This window comes from Amblyraja radiata, chromosome 13, assembly GCF_010909765.2.
Source record: "Amblyraja radiata isolate CabotCenter1 chromosome 13, sAmbRad1.1.pri, whole genome shotgun sequence".
NCBI classification, from domain to species: domain Eukaryota; kingdom Metazoa; phylum Chordata; class Chondrichthyes; order Rajiformes; family Rajidae; genus Amblyraja; species Amblyraja radiata.
The window spans coordinates 27,940,150-27,958,416 of NC_045968.1; the positions used below are offsets into that span (position 1 = coordinate 27,940,150).

The window sequence follows — 18,267 nt, forward strand, 5'->3', positions numbered from 1 at the left end:
TTTAAGTCCCTCGAGCACTTTGAATATTTATTACTTTTGATATTTTATTTAGTTTAGTTTAATTTAGAGTACTGCACAGTAACAAAGCCATTTACCAAAGCCATTTAACCTACGAACCTGCACTTCGTTGATGTGTGGGAAGAAACTGGAGCTCCTGGAGAAAACCTATGCAGTCACGGGGAGAATCTACAAACTCCATTTAAACAGCACCCATTGTCTCGATGGAACCTGGGACCCTAGCGCTGTAAAGCGGCTACTCTACTGCTGAGCCACCGTGCCACCCTTATTTGTGCCACTTCCTTTCAAAACTGATGCAAAATAAGTATTTAGAGTCTCCACCATTTTTTTATTTCCTGCTATTATTTTCCCAATCACGTCCTCTATTTCCAATATTTCCTTTAGTTAGTCTCCTTTGTTTTTAATATAGTTGTGGAAATTCTTACTGACTTATTATGTTACCTGCTGATTTATTCGCAAACGCTATCTTCTCCTTCTGTGTGAGCAGGGGGGATGCTGCCTGTCACTGGATCCCTGTCCTCCAGTAGGAGAAAGATGCATGCATGAACAGATCACATCTCTGCAGCGACAGAAAATGGTGGGGAGAAACTCATCTCTCCTCAGAAGGACCTGCCATGTCCCCTTTTCATATCTCTTCATTATTGCATTCTTATCAACACCTTTGATTTTGAAAGAAAGAACTGCAGATACTGGTTTACAAAAAAGGATGCAAAATGCTGGAGTAACTCAACGGATCAGGCAGCATCTCTGGTGAACATGAATAGGTGATGTTTCGGGTCGGGACCCTTCTTCGGTCTGAATCTATGTTCTCCAGAGATGCTGCCTGACCTGCTGAGTTACTCCAGCACTTCAAGTCCATCCTTGATTCAGGGTCTGTTAACTGGGTCACTGTCAGGTCTGGAAGGCTAAGTCAGTGGATATTTTTAAGGCGTAGATAGATAGATTCTTGATTGGTACACGGTGTCAGGGGTTATGGGGAGAAGGCAGGAGAATGGGGTTAAGAGGGAAAGATAGATCAGCCATGATTGAATAGAGAGTAGACTTGGTGTGCCGAATGGCCTAATTTTGCTCCTATCGCTTATGAACTTATGGAATCTAAAATAACTTTAGTCAGATGTCAATGCTTGTAGATTGTTGCACTATTGTATATCCGGTCCTTTGAAAGGTCGGCTGGTGCATATATTTCTTCCATCACAAAGGGCCACCACATTCCACTACAGGAAGAAAGCCCACCTGTCCTTCAGTGCCAGCCACCCAAGAACGTTGGAGACTGGAAAGGGAGGGCAGAAGCTGGAAACTGGAGCTAAACTCTGTTGGATAAACTCCATGGGTCGAGCAGCATCTGTGGGGTTTTGACCCAAAGTGTGGACAATTTCACTCCCTCCCCCTTTCCCCCACATTTCCCCATAGATGCCGCTTGACTTGCTAAATTTCCCCGCCTCATAGATGCTGCATGACACGCTAATGTTCCACTTAGGCGATATTTCGGGCGACTACCACAAAATTTTCAACATGTTGAAAGTTTTTCGGCAACAGTGGTGACAATATTTGCTGTCATAGGTGTTGTCGTAGGTTGTCGCCAGGTGTCATAGGTGAATTCCATTAAAATTAGGCCCTGGCAGTCGCCTAAAGAGTCGCCTAAGTGGGACAGGCCCATAAATCCTTCAAGTAGATTGTTTGTTGATCCAGGAATGTTACTTCACGTGGACCTGGTCAGTAGCCTGCAGCTGGCCAGTCTGGGGCAATAAATATTTGTGGGTTTGATGGCATAGACTGTAGTCTTCAGCAGACTGGCTGCAACTGCACAGGTGATGATGTAGTTCAAGACATCAAAGCCTACCTTTACATTGTCAAATGAAAAGCACAAGCATATACTATTTTGTGTTGTTCTATGTTACTATATTCAAGACAATTTTCAGGACACTGTTCAAATGCAAACTTGTTTTGGACAAATAATATTGCTCATTGTGTAGAGATACATCTCTCTGTGTGTGGCTGCTTCTGGCACTACTGGAGACCTGGAAAGGTTCATACTAAGTGGTGTATGCATATTAAATGAGTGTTAATCTATTCAATTTATGAGTAATAGTTTCCAAAGAAAGGACTCTAGGCACTTAGGTGTTACTATGAAACAACATTTCAAGAACATTTTACTTGTTTAAAGGTAGTTTGAAAACCTCCAAGGGCACTGACGTGCTTGCAGTGATTTTTTGGATGCAATGAATTTTCTAATAATGTTTGCTCCAAGATTGGAAGCTGGCACCCGAATTGACAGGTTTACTAATGGTAGAGGGATGTACAATTTTGGCACATACCAAGTATGTAAAACAGCTGCAGTCTGTAAACCCTTTCAAAGTAGAATGTGAATGAGCAAGTTGTTTTCCTTCCTGAGCTGATGGAGTGTTTTCTTCTCAAAGTGCATGAGGGTTAACTTTTTCAATAAAGTGTGGGGGGTATGTGGAACAAGCTATCAGAGGAAGTAGTTGAGGCAGGTACCATCATTATGTTTAAGAGACATTTGGACAGATAAATGGATAGGATAGGTTTACTGGGTTATGGGGCAGTGCAGGCAGGTAAGACAATAAGCAGGTAGATGGGGTATGTTGGCCGGCGTAGACTAGTTGGGCCATACTGTATGTCTCTATGATTCCTTATGACTCTATGAGTCTTGGTGAGTGGAGCTCCAGAAACACTAGCTCCACCTCAGACACTTCAGTGAAGTGGACATGTGTTAGTTGTGAGCTCGGGCAACAATTGGTGAGGGCCTCTCTTCTATCATGTGAACAGACACGAGCCATCACAACCAAAGATTGTCCTGTTCTCACATGGTATTCTTGCAAAGGCACTTCCAAGGAGATGATGTTGATATGGACCAGACTTGAGAATATTGGATTTATTTTCTTCTAGTTACCTAATGAGTTTGGGGGGCCCAGTGTTAGTTTCTTGACAACACTTTCTGGACTGCATGGCTTTGTACCAAGTTTGAATCAAGACTCTGCTGCAAACAAACGGTTGAATCCATTCTGGGATGTCTGGCTCAGTGCCAGGTTTGAACAGGGATTGTCTGGAAAGTGACAGTCAGAACCAAGATTGAACTGCGACCTTTTGCACTGTCTGGCTGAATGCTAAGATTTAACAAGAACTTTGCTGGACATTGTGTCTTCAAGTGAACTGGGACTATTGGGCTCTTTGGTGCGATCTATCAACGTTCAGCTGGAACTCTACTGGACTATTTGGTGCAGTACCAAACTGGTTTAAAACTTATGAGTGGTTATTATATTTTGAACATATTAGGTGATGCCATTTGTAATGAAAGGGGTATTTCGTGGAGGGAAAAAGCTTTATTAAAAAAAACTATTTGGACCTCAATGATTGTAAGTGGCAGCACAGTAGAGTTGCTGCCTTATAGTGCTTGCAGCACTGGAGACCCAGGTTCGATCCCGACTGCGGGTGCTGTCTGTACGGAGTTTGTACGTTCTCCCCGTGACGTGCGTGGGTTGTCTCTGAGATCTTCGGTTTCCTCCCGCACTCCAAAGACATACAGGTTTGTAGGTTAATTGGCTTTGGTGTAATTGTAAATTGTTCCAAGTGTAAGAGAGGGTTAATTTAGATTAGTTTAGAGTTACAGCGTGGAACAGGCCCATCGGCCCACCGTGTCCTCGCCGACCAGCGATCATCGCATATTAACACTCTCCTGCACACACCAGGAACAATTTACACATACACCAAGCCAATTTACTTACATACCAGTACGTCTTTGGAGTGTCGGAGGAAACCGAATATCTTTGAGAAAACCCACGCACGTCACGGGGAGAACATACTAACTCCATACAGACAGCACCCATAGTCAGCATCGAACCCGGGTCTCCGGCGCTGCAAGCACTGTAAAGCAGCAAGTCTACCGCTGCACCACCGTGCCGTCCGTGCGTGTAGGGATTGCTGGTTGGCATGGACTCGTGGGCCGAAGGGCTTGTTTCTACGCGGTATCTCTAAACTAAACTAAACCAAGTATTAAATTCAAGGCCCACCAATATCTTACATCAAAGGGAAGTCTCCTTCCGTTGTGGGCGAGAAAGCCTGTTGTTTCAGTGATGTAATTGCAAAACGAAACAAGAGTCTGCTTCTTTTTTAAATTCTTTAATCTCACCCACACACACACACACACACACACACACACACACACACACACACACACACACACACACACACACACACACACACACACACACACACCCCTACATAATTGCCCCTGTCGGCCACTATTTTTCAACAATGCTTCTTTTTGAAGACATTCTGTTGTTTCCTCCACGGGTCGGTGGAGCACGCTTACTTGTTCATGTTGACTATTTGCCAAGCGTGTGAGGTAATGTATTTGAAACAATTGTATACCCTTCAGCTTCATGGTGTTTAGTGCCTCAGCCCAGAACCACTGGAGCTGACAGAGTCTGTATTAATTAAACCCGTGATAGGACATCGACAACTGAAAGCCATCTTTCCCAGTGAATATTCAGGGAAGGATGCAGTGTCCTGATAGAACCAGATAAGGCAGTGATTTGTGTCAGCGTTTCTGTTGCTGTTTCTGGGGGGGGGGGGGGGGGGGGTTGTTATGTGAGGAATAGTAATGTTTCAAAAGTTGCAGTTGAGCGCTTGACATTACTCATTGGCTTTGTACCAATTTTTCACGTTTTTCGTTTCACATTGGGTGTGCATGTAACAACATCGTTCCCCAAGCAATTTGTTTCCAGGAGAAATTATGCCATCTTTATATCCAAAGCACCACTGTCAATGGGTGCTGTCACCCAACCAGGTTTTAAGAATGTATAGGAAGGAACTGCAGATGCTGGTTTAAACCCAAGATAGACACAAAAAGCTGGAGTACCTCAGCGGGTCAGGCAGCATCTCTGGAGAAAAGGAATAGGTGATGTCTTGGGCCGACCCTTCTTCAGGTCTTGACGGGAACATCACCAATTCCATTTCTCCAGAGATGCTGCCTGACCCGCTGAGTTGCTGCAGATTTTTGTATCTTGCACAGATTTTAAGAATACTGCTTGTTCTGCCGTATAAAATGGGCCTCCCAGCACAGCTCAGGAAATCTGCCCCTTAAATCTATTTACTAGACCACACACCCCATCCACCAGTTCCTTCCACCCCTACTTAGAATCCTTGCTCATGAACACCATCCACCAATCACCTAGTCTGATCCAGAAGCATCAGATACCCAATCCAAACTCGCACAATTAACTACTACTTGTCCATTGCACGTCCCAGCCCACTGGCCACCACCTGACCAGTGTCTACAGTGCCTACCAGTGTCTACAGCTTCCCAACCCACCATCGACTGACCAATTGATGGTCAGTGTGGTCATAATCGGCCAAAGGTCCTGTTTCTATGCTGTATCTATAAACTAAGTTAAACCCCAACCATCACTGGATGCTAGTCAATAATTAATTGAAGTTTCTTTCCACTTATCAGTGCATTTGTAGACTTGCCATTTTACCTTCGATTTATATAGGCATGGCTAATCTATCCAGGAGATCTTACCTCTAAGTAATTTAAGTTACCCTTAAATTAATTTGTATTCACAAAAATAGGGCTGGGGTACGTTTGTGCAAATCTGGTATTACCCCGCTCATTCATGCTTGGGATAACTTTAACATACAGTTGTAGAGGATGGGACATTTTGGCCAGGATCCTTCTGTTTCTCTCCCCATAAGGTTGGGCTAAGGTTTTTGTCTCTCTTGATGAGGTTGGTTTTGTTCCCTGAGACAGAGGATTGATAGACATTCATGATGGGGCCCTGATGGAATTCCCCCACCCCCTCCCCTCCAGACCCTCTGCATGGCAGGAAATGGTGATGAAGATGTAAAGTGGCCAGAGTATCGAGGACATTGTCCACAGATCATGAGGACTGCCATAAGTAGGGTGAGGCCTCTCTCTGCATTTGGGACTTTGCAATGTTATGTCAATCGATTAACAACAGGAAGAGATGGTTAGAAACCCAAACGTGTGCTCCCTAAATCCCGGGGAATCTTTATGCATGAGTTGGAGAGGGAATAGCAACCATCTTGCTCACTGCAAGTGGGCTGGAATTCACACCAGGGATAAGACCTGGGATTAGACCTTGTGTTCATTTCCCTCTGGATGGGGTGACACCTTTTTGTTCATTCATAATGATGAGCATCATGAGACGACCGACATCTCCAGAGCAACTGTTGTGTTTAATTCGAGTTTGAGACTGGGTTTGCACAACTGAGGTAGAATGCTTTTTGCTGCTTTCTGATAATGTTCCTACTTAGCATGTGCATGACAATTTATTTTTCGATACGAGTTCATTGTTTCACTTGTACTTTTTTTTCTCTTTTACAATCTCCCCCTCCTTCCTTCTCTCTTGCTCTCTCTCTTACACTCTGTCATGCTGTCTTTCATTTTGTCTGACTCTCTCCCTTTTGGTCTCTCTCTCTCCCTCACTCTCTCTATCTATCTCTTCCTCTCTCTCTCTGCTCTCTTTCTTTCGTTCTCTATGTTGCTCTCTTTCTCTCCTCTTTCTTACTTTCCCTCTCGCTCTTCCACTCATGTTCTCCACCTTTCCCCCCCAATCCTTCTCTCTCTCCCCTCATTTGTCCTACCCTTTCTTATCCCTCTCACTCTCCCCTCTCTTCCTCTCCCCCTTCTTTTCCCCTTTCTTACTCCCCCTTTATCTCGCACTTCCTCTCACTCTTTTTCTCACCTTCTTTTGTTGTCTCCCACTCTCTCCCTCTCCCACTTTCCCCCTCTTTTGCCCTGTCCCTCTCCCTTGCCCTCTACACCCCCCTCCCCCATCTTTTCCTGTCCTCTTCCGCTCTCCCTCTCTATCCGTGTCTCTCGTTCTTGCTCTCTGTCGCTCTCTTCACCCGCCATCCTCCATCAACCTTGTGCCGAATCTCTCTGCTGGTGCTTTGACTGCTGCCTCTGACTTCCGGCTCTGTCCAGCTCGCTGCCTCTGAAAGAAGCAAAGACTGATAGGCCCAGGACAATGAAACAGAACAGTAGGTAAGAGCTTGGAAGTCAACTTGTGTGTCGAATGCCAGAATTGCTCAATGTGTTTCAGCTGTGTTCAATATTGAGAAAAAATAAGTTCCTGATGTCTTTACATGTAGGAAGGAAGTGCAGATGCTGGGTTACGCTGAAGATGGCCACAAAAAGCTAGAGTAACTCAGCGGGTCAGGCAGCATCTCTGGAGAAAAGGAAAAGGTGAAATTTTGGGTCAAAGAATGTCTCGGCCCAAAATGTCATCTAATCATTTTCTCCACAGATGCTGCCTGACCCACTGAGTTACTCCAGCTTTTGGTGTCTATCCTGGCGTCTCAACATTTTCAGTGGCTTTCCTTTGGAGGAAGTCTAGTGAGTTCCTGTTCTCAGAATGAAAGGAGGTTCCCCCTGTGGAACACAGTGAAGGGAGCAGGAGGAGTAACAATATATACACACATACATCAATGTTTAACATTTGAATGAAGAAGAGGAAGCAGAGAAATGGATCAGCAAAGGAAGCTTGGGTACCCCTACATACTGTAGAACCTCACAGTCATTCAGCATCAGTGTTCGTGTCAATCACTCTCAAGCCAAGTAGAATACAGGCATTTAACTGCCAATGAAAACAAATTCAACACCCAGTGACCAGCTTTGAACTTGTTACCTTATATAAATCTACAGGCTGGGGAGAGATGCCTGGTAATGTAAACTGTCTTTAATTTATGAGTGTATTAAAAAAGCTTAGTGTAATATTACCTGTATGCGTGATTGGGAATAGAATTGATACATATGTAGATGTTGGTTATGGGCTCACTCCCAGTCTGAAGAACTACACACACAGTATACTGGAAACACCACTTGTTACAACAGACATAGACAATAGGTACATGAGTAGGCCATTCGGCCTTTCGAGCCAGCACCACCATTCCATGTGATCATGGCTGATCATCCACAATCAGTACCTTCTCCCCATATCCCGTGACTCTGCAATCTTTAAGCGCTTGATCTAACTCTCTCCTAAAAGCATCCAGAGAACCGAATTCTGCAGACTCACAACACTCTGTGTGAATAAAGTTTTCCTCATCTCCATTCTAAATGGCTTACCCCTTATTCTTAAATTGTGACCCCTGGTTCTGGACTTCCCCAACATCGGAAACATGTTTCCTGTCTCTAGCGTGTCCAAACACTGGACAGGTCAGAATTCTCTGTGAAGCAGAACAAGCCCAGCAATAAGGAGTAGCCTAGCAACATTCAGACCCTATCGTTAAATATATAATAATTATCATATAATAATCTTTCACATACATTGTGCAATTTAATCTCCCGGTCAACATTCTGTTTAAGTCAAGGCACAAGATACTACAGTTGCTAAAATCTTGAGCAAATAACAAATTGCTGTAGGAACTCAATGGTTCAGGGAGTAACTGTAGAAGGAAATGGACCAACAAGTTTCAGGTCATGATGCTTCTTCAGACTTCAGGCAAATGCTTCCTGATCCATTGAGTTCCAGCAGCAGTGTTTGTTTTGCTTTTGTTTAAACCTCTCTGATTTCCACAGACAGTTAAAGAAACCTCCAGTATATTCACCCATGTACATTGAATTTTGGGGCTCTGTACCAAATGGTGCTTCCAGTATACAATGTGTGTAGTTCTACAGACTGGGTGTGAGCCAAGAACCAACATCTACATATGTATCAATTCTATTCCCAATCACGCATACAGTTAATATTACATTAAGCTTTTTTTAATACACTCATAAATGAAAGACAGTTTGCATTACCAGGCATGTCTCGTACTAAAACTTATGCCCTGACAGTATTCATTTTATCCAAATAAGTCTCTGTGTGTCAGTTGTAAATGGCATCAGGCTAATATATTTCGGCAAATAGTTTGTGGCACTTGAACTCACGCTGGTGGTTTAGAGGTAAGAATGAGCAAGTAAACCAAGGCTGATTTAAAACTGTACCATCAGTCCACCACAAGTAAAAATGTCTTCTTTTAATATTACACAATTCAAATAATTTGCAAGACTTTGATAAACCGGCCTCTATGGTCATTCATTGATGTGAGAAATGTGTAATTCTGATATTCATTTCATTGGAATCCAATATCATTGAAAATTGGACTGAACTAAGACAAAAGAAGTGCATTACTTATTCAAGTGTGGATCTAGATCCCGAGTCAAATGCTATCAAACAATCAAAATCAAAAATATAATGAAGAAAGGTATACATAGGATGGCTTCAGGCAAAGATACATTCACCGTATCTGTTAGTCCTACAATCATATTAAACTACATCACCTTGTACTGAAGATCCTCTTTATTGATTTATTAAACCAGACAACCATGCCTGCCTCTACCTGTAAACTGGTGCAAAGGTAACAGCCTCCATCTTCATTTAAATACTTGGCCATCTTTACCTCACAGATTGTTGTAACTCAATAAATCACCATCCTTTGTAAAGATGCATTTACCCTAAAATATGTTTTATATGTAGAGGGACATGGAGTACAAGAATGCAAAAGCACTCTTTATATGATGAGGGGTATAACAATTAAGTAATCTGCAATTTGATTGGAAACATTTTAACTTTGAACATGCCTTTTTTAATTTAAATTTGAAATACTCAAATTCTACTTTCCTTGATAAACAAAATTTAAAAAAGCACATTCATTAATGTAAATCCACATTTAAGCAGAATATCTGAATGAGGCTTTTGAAATGATACAAAACTGGTTTGAGGGAAAACCGATCAAATATATTCCATATTAGTTTGCTATGGTTACACATCCCCTACCCCCTGCCCCCTACTGCAACGGGTTGCTTTCGATGTATTGGCTGTGAGCATTTTGTAAAGTTGGCTGCTTGCTTTGGCAGAGACTTCATGAACTACATCCGAAGGTACAGGACCTTCTACGCTTCTCTGGCAGAACAAATCTGTGAAGGTGACCTTCTACCTCAAGATAGCTCAACCTGTTGGAGCGGAAAGAATGTGGTTGAAAGGTAAGCGACTGACTGCAGTCACGTGCAAAAATTATGTGAATGATGGTCATTGACATGTAATTAGATGAGTGGATCAGACCTTTTGTAGTGTATGTTTTGCATGTGTTTTGTAGTAGTTGTTCATTGCTCCTGCAACTTCATGGTCTTTATTGGAGTTCAAGTTTAAGACATAAATGTGCAATGATATTCTTCTTCTTGCGTATGGCGTGCACAGCCTAAAGTTGTACGACAACTTGTTCTATTTGATCTTATTTGATTGTGCACGCCAGGTTGATTGCATTGGTTGAAACAGGGCGGACCACGTGAAGGTTGCAATCTCCCACCCCTGCAATGACATCAGAAAGCAGGTATAGAAATTATAGACATTTTTAAAAATCAGTAATGGGTTCATTTAGATATTCACTTCAAAATTTAACTATTGTCATTTCCAGCTACACCATGTAAAGTTTCCGCCACATTTTGGTATTTTTCTTTATTTGTGCACAACAAGGGTGGCACGGTGGCGCAGCAGTAGAGTTGCGAACTGTGGGCCAAAGGGCCTGTTTCCGTGCTGAATCTCTAAACTGAACTAAGCTAAACTGAACTAAACTCAAAATACTCTTGTCTTATGACAAGAGTATTATTATTTAATAATAAGATTGAAAATGAAATCAATATTTAATATTTATTTCATCGTATGCTGTATCTGCTTTGTCGAAATTCCACATGTCAACATTGAGGCAAGCTATATGATACAGGAGTCCTGACGAAATGTGTAAGAAGGAACTGCAGATGCTGGTTCACATCGAAGATAGACACAAAATGCTGGAATAACTCAGCGGGCCAGGCAGCATCTCTGGTGAAAATAAATAGGTGACGTTTTGTGTTTAGTCCTGATTAAATGATTGATTGATTGATTGATAGGTTACAACAGTCCGTTGTTTCTTAGAAAAATATAATGCACTGTCCACAGAATGTAGCATCTTGAAGTATAATTTCTTCCATTGAGCTTGTTTTTCCCCACATAAACCTATCCCAATCGAGAGAACAGGTAGGTTTTCATAACTTGCTATAAAGTTGACCTCTAGAAACATTGTGATTTTCTATGCATATGTGGTTGGACGTTTCTTGGACTGAAAGTTTTTCTGTCGAAGGTTTATGTTTAGGTTTAAGTGGATTATTGTCACGTGTACCGAGGTTCCGTGAAAAGCTTTCTTTTGCAGGCTATCCAATCAAATCAAATAATACTATTAATGGATATAATTAAGCCGACCTTGTACAATAAGTAGACCAAAGGAAAAGGTACAGCTTGCGGAATATAGTTTTTAGTGTGTAATGTGTAAGTAGATCAAATATCTGTTCAGTGTGCTACATTGGATTTAAGGGCTTATGGTGCAAAATAATTCCTCTCTTCTGAAAAAAAAGGCACAGGTAAGGCGTAAGAAGTAGATACAATTGAAGAGGTGATGAGGGAGGGTAAATTGTTTGGTTTTGAGGTCTGGGGTGCAAACATCAGAGCTGGGGATTTTGGGCATAGGTCATTGGGATATGGCGTCATGTTATCAAACACCTGAACAGGGGGTAGATCAATAACGTGTTTGGACCAGGCTCCAAGATGAGGAAGGTTTTGGGGTGACTAGAAACACAAATAGCGTGCAGTGCATTCTTGACGTTAGTTGTGCCAAATTCATTTGACACCTGAAAACAACAGAGACCACTTACACCAAAACAGGGTGGCCAAGGTTAATCAGCAGAGAGGCTTGGGTGGGACAGAGCACAGAGGAAAGTACTTAAAAGAGGACTTACCTAAAAAAAACAATGGACATCTTAGGCTTCATAGAAGCGAGTGAAAGATAACAATGTATACATTATTGGTTAGAGAACAATTAGACATTGACTGCTGGTGGTACAAGTTCTTCCTGGCTGGTGTCAATTTGTAACTTATGAATCAATCTTTTTGATAAAATTTTAAAAATTTGCACCCGGATGTGAGCAGTAGTTCAATTTTATCCTTAATGAACATTCTTAATGCAGATTATCTACCCATTATCATATTTTAGTTCCTGAGACCTTGCTGTGCGGCTGAGGCCTTGAAAAGTATCACAGATGGATTTTATCTTCACTTCCTTTGTTTCTCTCAGTTTTTTTCTTTGTTTCTCACGTTCTTTAGTTTACTAGTTAGTTTAAATGTACTAGCTTCATGGGGTTTGCCATGGAGTTTCGTTTGAGCCTCATTGAGGTTCAAATGACATGTAATAAATATTGATTGATTGATTGATTGATTGATTGATTGATTGATTGATTGATTGATTGAACATTATATTATGGTCACAAAACCTGCACCATTATAAAACCAAACATTTCTGAAAACTGAATAAATTTTTTTTGAAGAAAACAATAAGTAGCAGCAAATAAATTACATAAATCAAATCCGAAAATGGGTTGACATGATGAACTTCCCCTGCTGCACAGTTTTGTAATAGGCCAATCAAACCTTCTCTGCAATGCTGGTGTCCATGCCATTAAATAACTTTAACTCAAAATTAGCCTGTCTCTCATTGAGTCCTTTTGTAAATTCTGTGTAGAATTGCTGAATTTATCTTCTGGAGTTTCCCAAAGCAATTGAAAAGTTAAATAATTGAATTGCCTAGGGCCAACCTTTTATTCAATTGAAGAAAATTGTAACAAACGGGTGTCACCCTACGTTGATAATTTGAATCCAGTAGAATTGGCACAAGTAGGAATGGTATGTTGGGCTATGAATCTTTGGGAGTATGAATGGAGCAATTCGTAGCATCCTTTGAATTGACAGGTGTATCAGTAAATAAAAACACAGGCTTGGCAATTAAACAAAATCAATACATAGTTGCAATGTGGAGACAAAGGAAGAGGAGCAAACTAAATATGTGGATCTTCATATTTGAGTCTTCACAGAAGGAGACACGTTCTTCACTCATTCTTTTCCAATTATTTGGACAGCATGTGCCATGGGCACCTGCTCAGTTTCTCGGTTTCTTGGTTTTTTAGTTTCTTTAATCTACCTCTAAACTTCGATGAGGAAGTGGACTGACAGTGATAGTCCAAGAGAATGGGAAGGTCGCAGATATGCATCTCATGTCAACAAGGATGAGGAAGCAAGGGTAGTCCATTTGGCCCTTCAACCATACTATCTATCTCGACCGCTATGTCCCATAATTCCCAAAGGTCCATGAATCATTATCTTGAATGCCTGAGATGAATATGTTTTACTGCAAATGTATAGATTGTTGGGGAGACAACATTTGGAGGATTCTGGACATATTTACCAAGCACCCACAGGTTCCAACTTCCCATCCTCCACCCTCTGCAAACGTTAGCTCATCCAGGTTTTTGTGTCTGTATCTTAAATTGATTAAGTTCCAGTGACCAATCACCCACCGCTTGCTGACTATATTGCATCTTAGACACCCAACTGCCTCATATTATATTTTTGATCCTTGACAGCTTTGGTACAGACATTCATATTTAGGGCCTCACTACAGGAGTTCAAAGATTGTAATCAATGCCAGATTTTGAGGAATTTGTTGTATCCTCTCTGGGGAAATTGCAGTGAGTTTGGTAGAAATAAAACATTTTTACCCATTAGTCATTAACCTTGAAGGTGTCATTTCAACCTCTTACACTAGAAAAACAAAATGAAGACTGGATTTCTCCAACTCCTCTGCATTCCCCATTTGCTTCCATCAGTCACTTAAGCCCTGAACTTCAGAATCCACTCCCTATATGTTCCCAATGTTCCTCGTAAATATAGGTCCTGCCGTAACGTAGCCTGCCTTCATGCTATTTAAATGCAGTTTGTTTAGCTATGGTAGTTGTACAGCAACCAATATTGAGGATCATCAGTGTGATAGTGAAATTGCATGACACCTAAAATCTGGTCATTCCTCCCAAGGACTCTACTCCACCATTCACTATGGTCACTGACTGTGCGCTGACCCATGAAGCGCCATTTAAACCAATCCTAAACTAATCCCATTTTATTCTCTCTCCAGTCCCATTAACTCTCCCCAATCACTGCACACCAGAAATAATTTACCGCGGACCATCAACCTAGCAACCTGCATATCTTTGGGATGTGGGAAGAAACCGGTGCATCTGGAGGAAGCCCACGCTGTCTCAGGGAGAACGTGCAAACTCCGCATACACAGAGCACCAGACGTCAGGATTGAACCTGGGCCACTGGAGCTGAGAAATGGCAGCTCTACTAGTTGCACCACTGTGCCACCCTTCAAATGTTTCCAACAGCACCAACAATTAAGGCATTTGTTTTCCCCCACCCCCAGCCGAATAACTAGACTAACATTTGTCGAAATACAATATTTTTACTCATTAATCATTGAGAATTGGCCTGCAGTCCTTTTGCTAAATGAAACCTAATTCTGAAAGTTAGCCTACAGGCATTAGAAGAGATGGCCATTGTCTATTGGGGAGAAGGTGAAGTCTGAGAATGTTAAATGGGAAAGGAATGTTTTTCTTTGTTGTTTATACTAAAGTCTGTCTGTCCCATATGAATCAGAACTTCGGTTCTGACACTGCAAAATTTAAATCAAATGCAAAGTAAACAATGCCTTCATGTCATCTGCACTGTGGGAAAATCAAAGATGAGAGGCGTTTTGGTTAGAAAAAGGAGAATTTGCCCTGAACCCTTCAGGACTGTAATTAAAGCAAACAGTTCTGTGGTAACATAATCCCCTCACCAATGAATGTGAAAGTAAACTGGTCTGATTATTTTAAATCTTCCATTACTTGTTTCTACGCAGGAAAATGTTTGCCATTTTTTGACCCTTCGTTATTCCTCTTTCATTGGTTGAGTTTTAACTTCACCCGAAACCACGAAACTCCCTCACCAAATCCCTACGAACTCCCCATCCCTTCTTAAGCCTGCCTTCTTTTGGCAGCTCAGCTGCTTTTCCCCCCGTTTCAATTTTACAAAGCACCTTGAAATGTTTCCTAAACAACTTTCTGCTGTGATCCTGGTTTCCCCATTTCAAACTGAAACTACTTGCCCAATAATCACTTCCTGCTGTTCAGAAGCTGATCTCAGACAGATTAAATTATTTGTTAATGACCATGTAGAATTTAATATAAGTGTTAGGTGTCAGAGTTTTATTAAGCCCAATGTGAAGTGATTACGCAAGCAGTATATATGAAACAACACCTCTCCATGTTCTTCAAAGATACTGCCTGACCCGCCGAGTTACTCCAGCATTTTGTCTTTTTTAGTTATCAACTGTTCTTCAGATTTAGATAACTTTTAAGTGCATTAAACCAGAGTAAAAAAGATCCAAATGTCCCTGTTTATTTGTTGGCTCCTTTTGAGCTCTCTTTTGTCACACGATCTCCTGCAGTATATCCCTTCAGTAATTTTCCTCCATGCCTCAATTTGTCTTTCATCAAGTGACTTTGAACTGTAAAGACACTTCCTGCCTTATAGGGGAGGAGCAGGCAGATGCACGATTCTCCCCAAGGACTGCACCATCCCAAAGGGAAATGCTTCACTGTTTCTTCAGTGTTACTAGGTCTTGGAACTCACTGCCCACAGACTCTGTGAGAGTTTAGTCAGCAGCTTACTGTATCTGCGGCAGATCCTGATGGCACTGCCTGTCATCACTACATGGACAATACAAAATGGAATAAAATCAACTATGTCAAGACTGACCCAATTGAACCAATGACCTGCCCTCTATTCTTTCTTGTTTCAAGATCACTTCTTTATTTTGAATGTGCATAATTAATCACCCGTTTAATATAGAAACACAAGAGATTGCAGATGCTGGGATCTTCAGCAAAAAAACAAACTGCTGGAGGCAGTGGATCAGGCAGCATCTGTGGAGGGAAATGGATGGACGATGTTTCAGGTGTGGACCCTTCTTTAGACTGATGGAGTAGAGGGCCAAAAGCTGGGAGAGAGGAATGAGGAGGAGAGGTGGGCAAGAAATGTCAATTGTTTGGTGGATTAAGGTCAGGAGGGGTTGATTAAATATTTCCTTGAGCCCCTCTATCTTAGGTTACTTCTTTGTAAGATATTGTCTGCCCGTTTCTAATGTGGAATCGGGTCTGCTTCTCACACTCTGTGCAGCATCATGAGCTGACCAGTGCAACAGTTAATACATCCAACTGCAATTGTTGGTTCCATTCAGATGTGTGTTGCCCAAAATTATAATTCTATACTTTAGTTTGGAGATACAACGTGGAAACAGGTCCTTCGGCCCACCGGGTCCGCGCCGACCAGCGATCCCGGCATATTAACACTATCTTACACCCACTATGGACAATTTTTACATTGACCAAGCCAATTAACCTTCAAACCTGTACGTCTTTGGAGTGTGGGAGGAAACCGAAGATCTCGGAGAAAACCCACGCAGGTCACGGGGAGAACGTTCAAACTCCGTACAGACAGCACCCATAGTCAGGATCGAACCAGGGTCTCCGGCGCTACATTCGCTGTAAGGCAGCAACTCTACCACTGCGCCACCGTGCCGCCACAATATTTCTGAAATTCATGATTTCCTGACTTTCTAGTCTTTATTCTATCTTTTTCATTATCTTGTAATTTTCAATAACAATTTTTTTCTGAGGATTAAGGATTTCAGGTTGAGAGTTGGAGTAGATTTTTAATATCGACACTTGGAGATGAACGTTTCTACGATGATGCATCAAAAGTGATGCTTTCCTATGAGTGGGTTGTCTTGGCCAGGGGTGTGCACAATGAATGCAGCAGAAGCTGAAAATCTGAAATAAAAATAGTATCTGCCAGAACTACTCGGCTGGTCAACCAGTCCCTCTGGAGAGTGGAGGTGTGTTGATATTTCCAACATTTCATGACTAGTGCTTTCCGAGTTCTGCAGTTCTTGATCAGATGGCATGAGTGATAGTTATCTTCTTAGTGCATCTGGTATAGATTTTAAAGATTTTAACATTCCTGGTATATCTGACATTTTTCAAGGCCCGCTTCCTTTTTTTTAATTAATAGGAGTGTTATCAGTGTCACTTGATGATGTTGTAGCTTCTGCTCTTATCCCAAGACACCAAAGTGGTCATTCTATCTGAGACATTGTTTCACAGTCTATGTCCTCATTCCCAATGAACCTCTTAATTACTGGCTCTTTGTGGATAAGGAGAGAAGATAGTTCTCCATATCCCCTATTCCTCTTTAGATTTGAACAATGCAATCATAGTCTGCAAGCTCTACATAATGGAGAGTCATAACCTTCAGGTTTTGGTTCTGGTTGATCTTGATGTTTACCTGTATTATTTAATGTGTTATTGCTTTAAGTTTTTGAAGAACATTTACCAACTCCTCAGTATACAACAATCAGCTCTGATAGTCAACCATTTTTTTGGATCAACTTGCTCAGCACTCACTTTATTGTCTTATGCTTGTTTTCACCTATTTGATTCCACTACTCCTACCACAGCTTTCATTCCCAGCCATCCTTTTGAGGAACATGGGCCAAATGCACGCAAATGATACTGGCCCAGAATGCCAACTTAGTTGGGATGGACAAATTGGACTGAAGGGCCTGTTTACATAGTTTTATGATTCTCAGACCCTATTCTATAAAATCCTATCTCGATTGCGATTGCATTTCAGAAATGTTCTCCTTCCAATTTTGTCTATTTGTTATGAATTACTCCATTGACATATTCTGGTTGACGTATTCAGTCTCCTACTTAGTAAAGCTAGTAGTGTGATGGTGTCCTGATTTTGTCACTCTCAGTCCATTGCCTGGTACATTTAATTGGACTGGACAATGGGTGTCTTCTGGTTCTATTTTTCCACCAATTTGGTTGAGTCCAATTCGCATATTTTCAGCAAAGATTACACAATTTGTTCCTTCTCAGTCGCCACAACATGTTGACCTTTATAAAAGCAAAACATGAAGTGCTAGAAGAACTCAATGGGTCAGGCAACATCTGGGAAGGGAATGGATAGGTGACGTTTTTGTTCGGGTTCCTTCTTCTGTCCATTCCCTCCCTAGATACTGCCTGATCCGCTGGGTTTCTCCACCATATTGTGTTTTGCTCAAGATTCCAGCAGGTGCAGCCTCTTGTGTCTCCATGTTTATGTTTTCATCATTTTGACGTAGACTCGGGAAGGGTGTTTCCAGTAATGGGAGGCTCTAGAACCAGAGGGCACAACCTCAGAATAAAAGAACGTATCTTTAGAATGGAGATGAGGAGGAATTTCTTTAGCCAGAGCGCGATGATTCTGTGGA

The 18,267-nt window shown here is 41.7% G+C and overlaps 1 protein-coding gene across 2 annotated transcripts in view; it reads left to right on the forward strand.

Moving 5' to 3' along the window:
* Positions 1–18,267, forward strand: part of LOC116979760 (glypican-5-like) — a 463,239-nt gene that overhangs the window by 195,717 nt on the left and 249,255 nt on the right. The window contains exons 5-6 of one of the 2 annotated variants that reach the window (XM_033031523.1): positions 6,989–7,048; positions 9,905–10,030. In XM_033031523.1, the coding sequence (XP_032887414.1) occupies positions 6,989–7,048; positions 9,905–10,030 (186 nt within the window). The remainder of the gene's footprint in view (positions 1–6,988; positions 7,049–9,904; positions 10,031–18,267) is intronic. The other variant, XM_033031524.1, reaches the window with a different exon arrangement.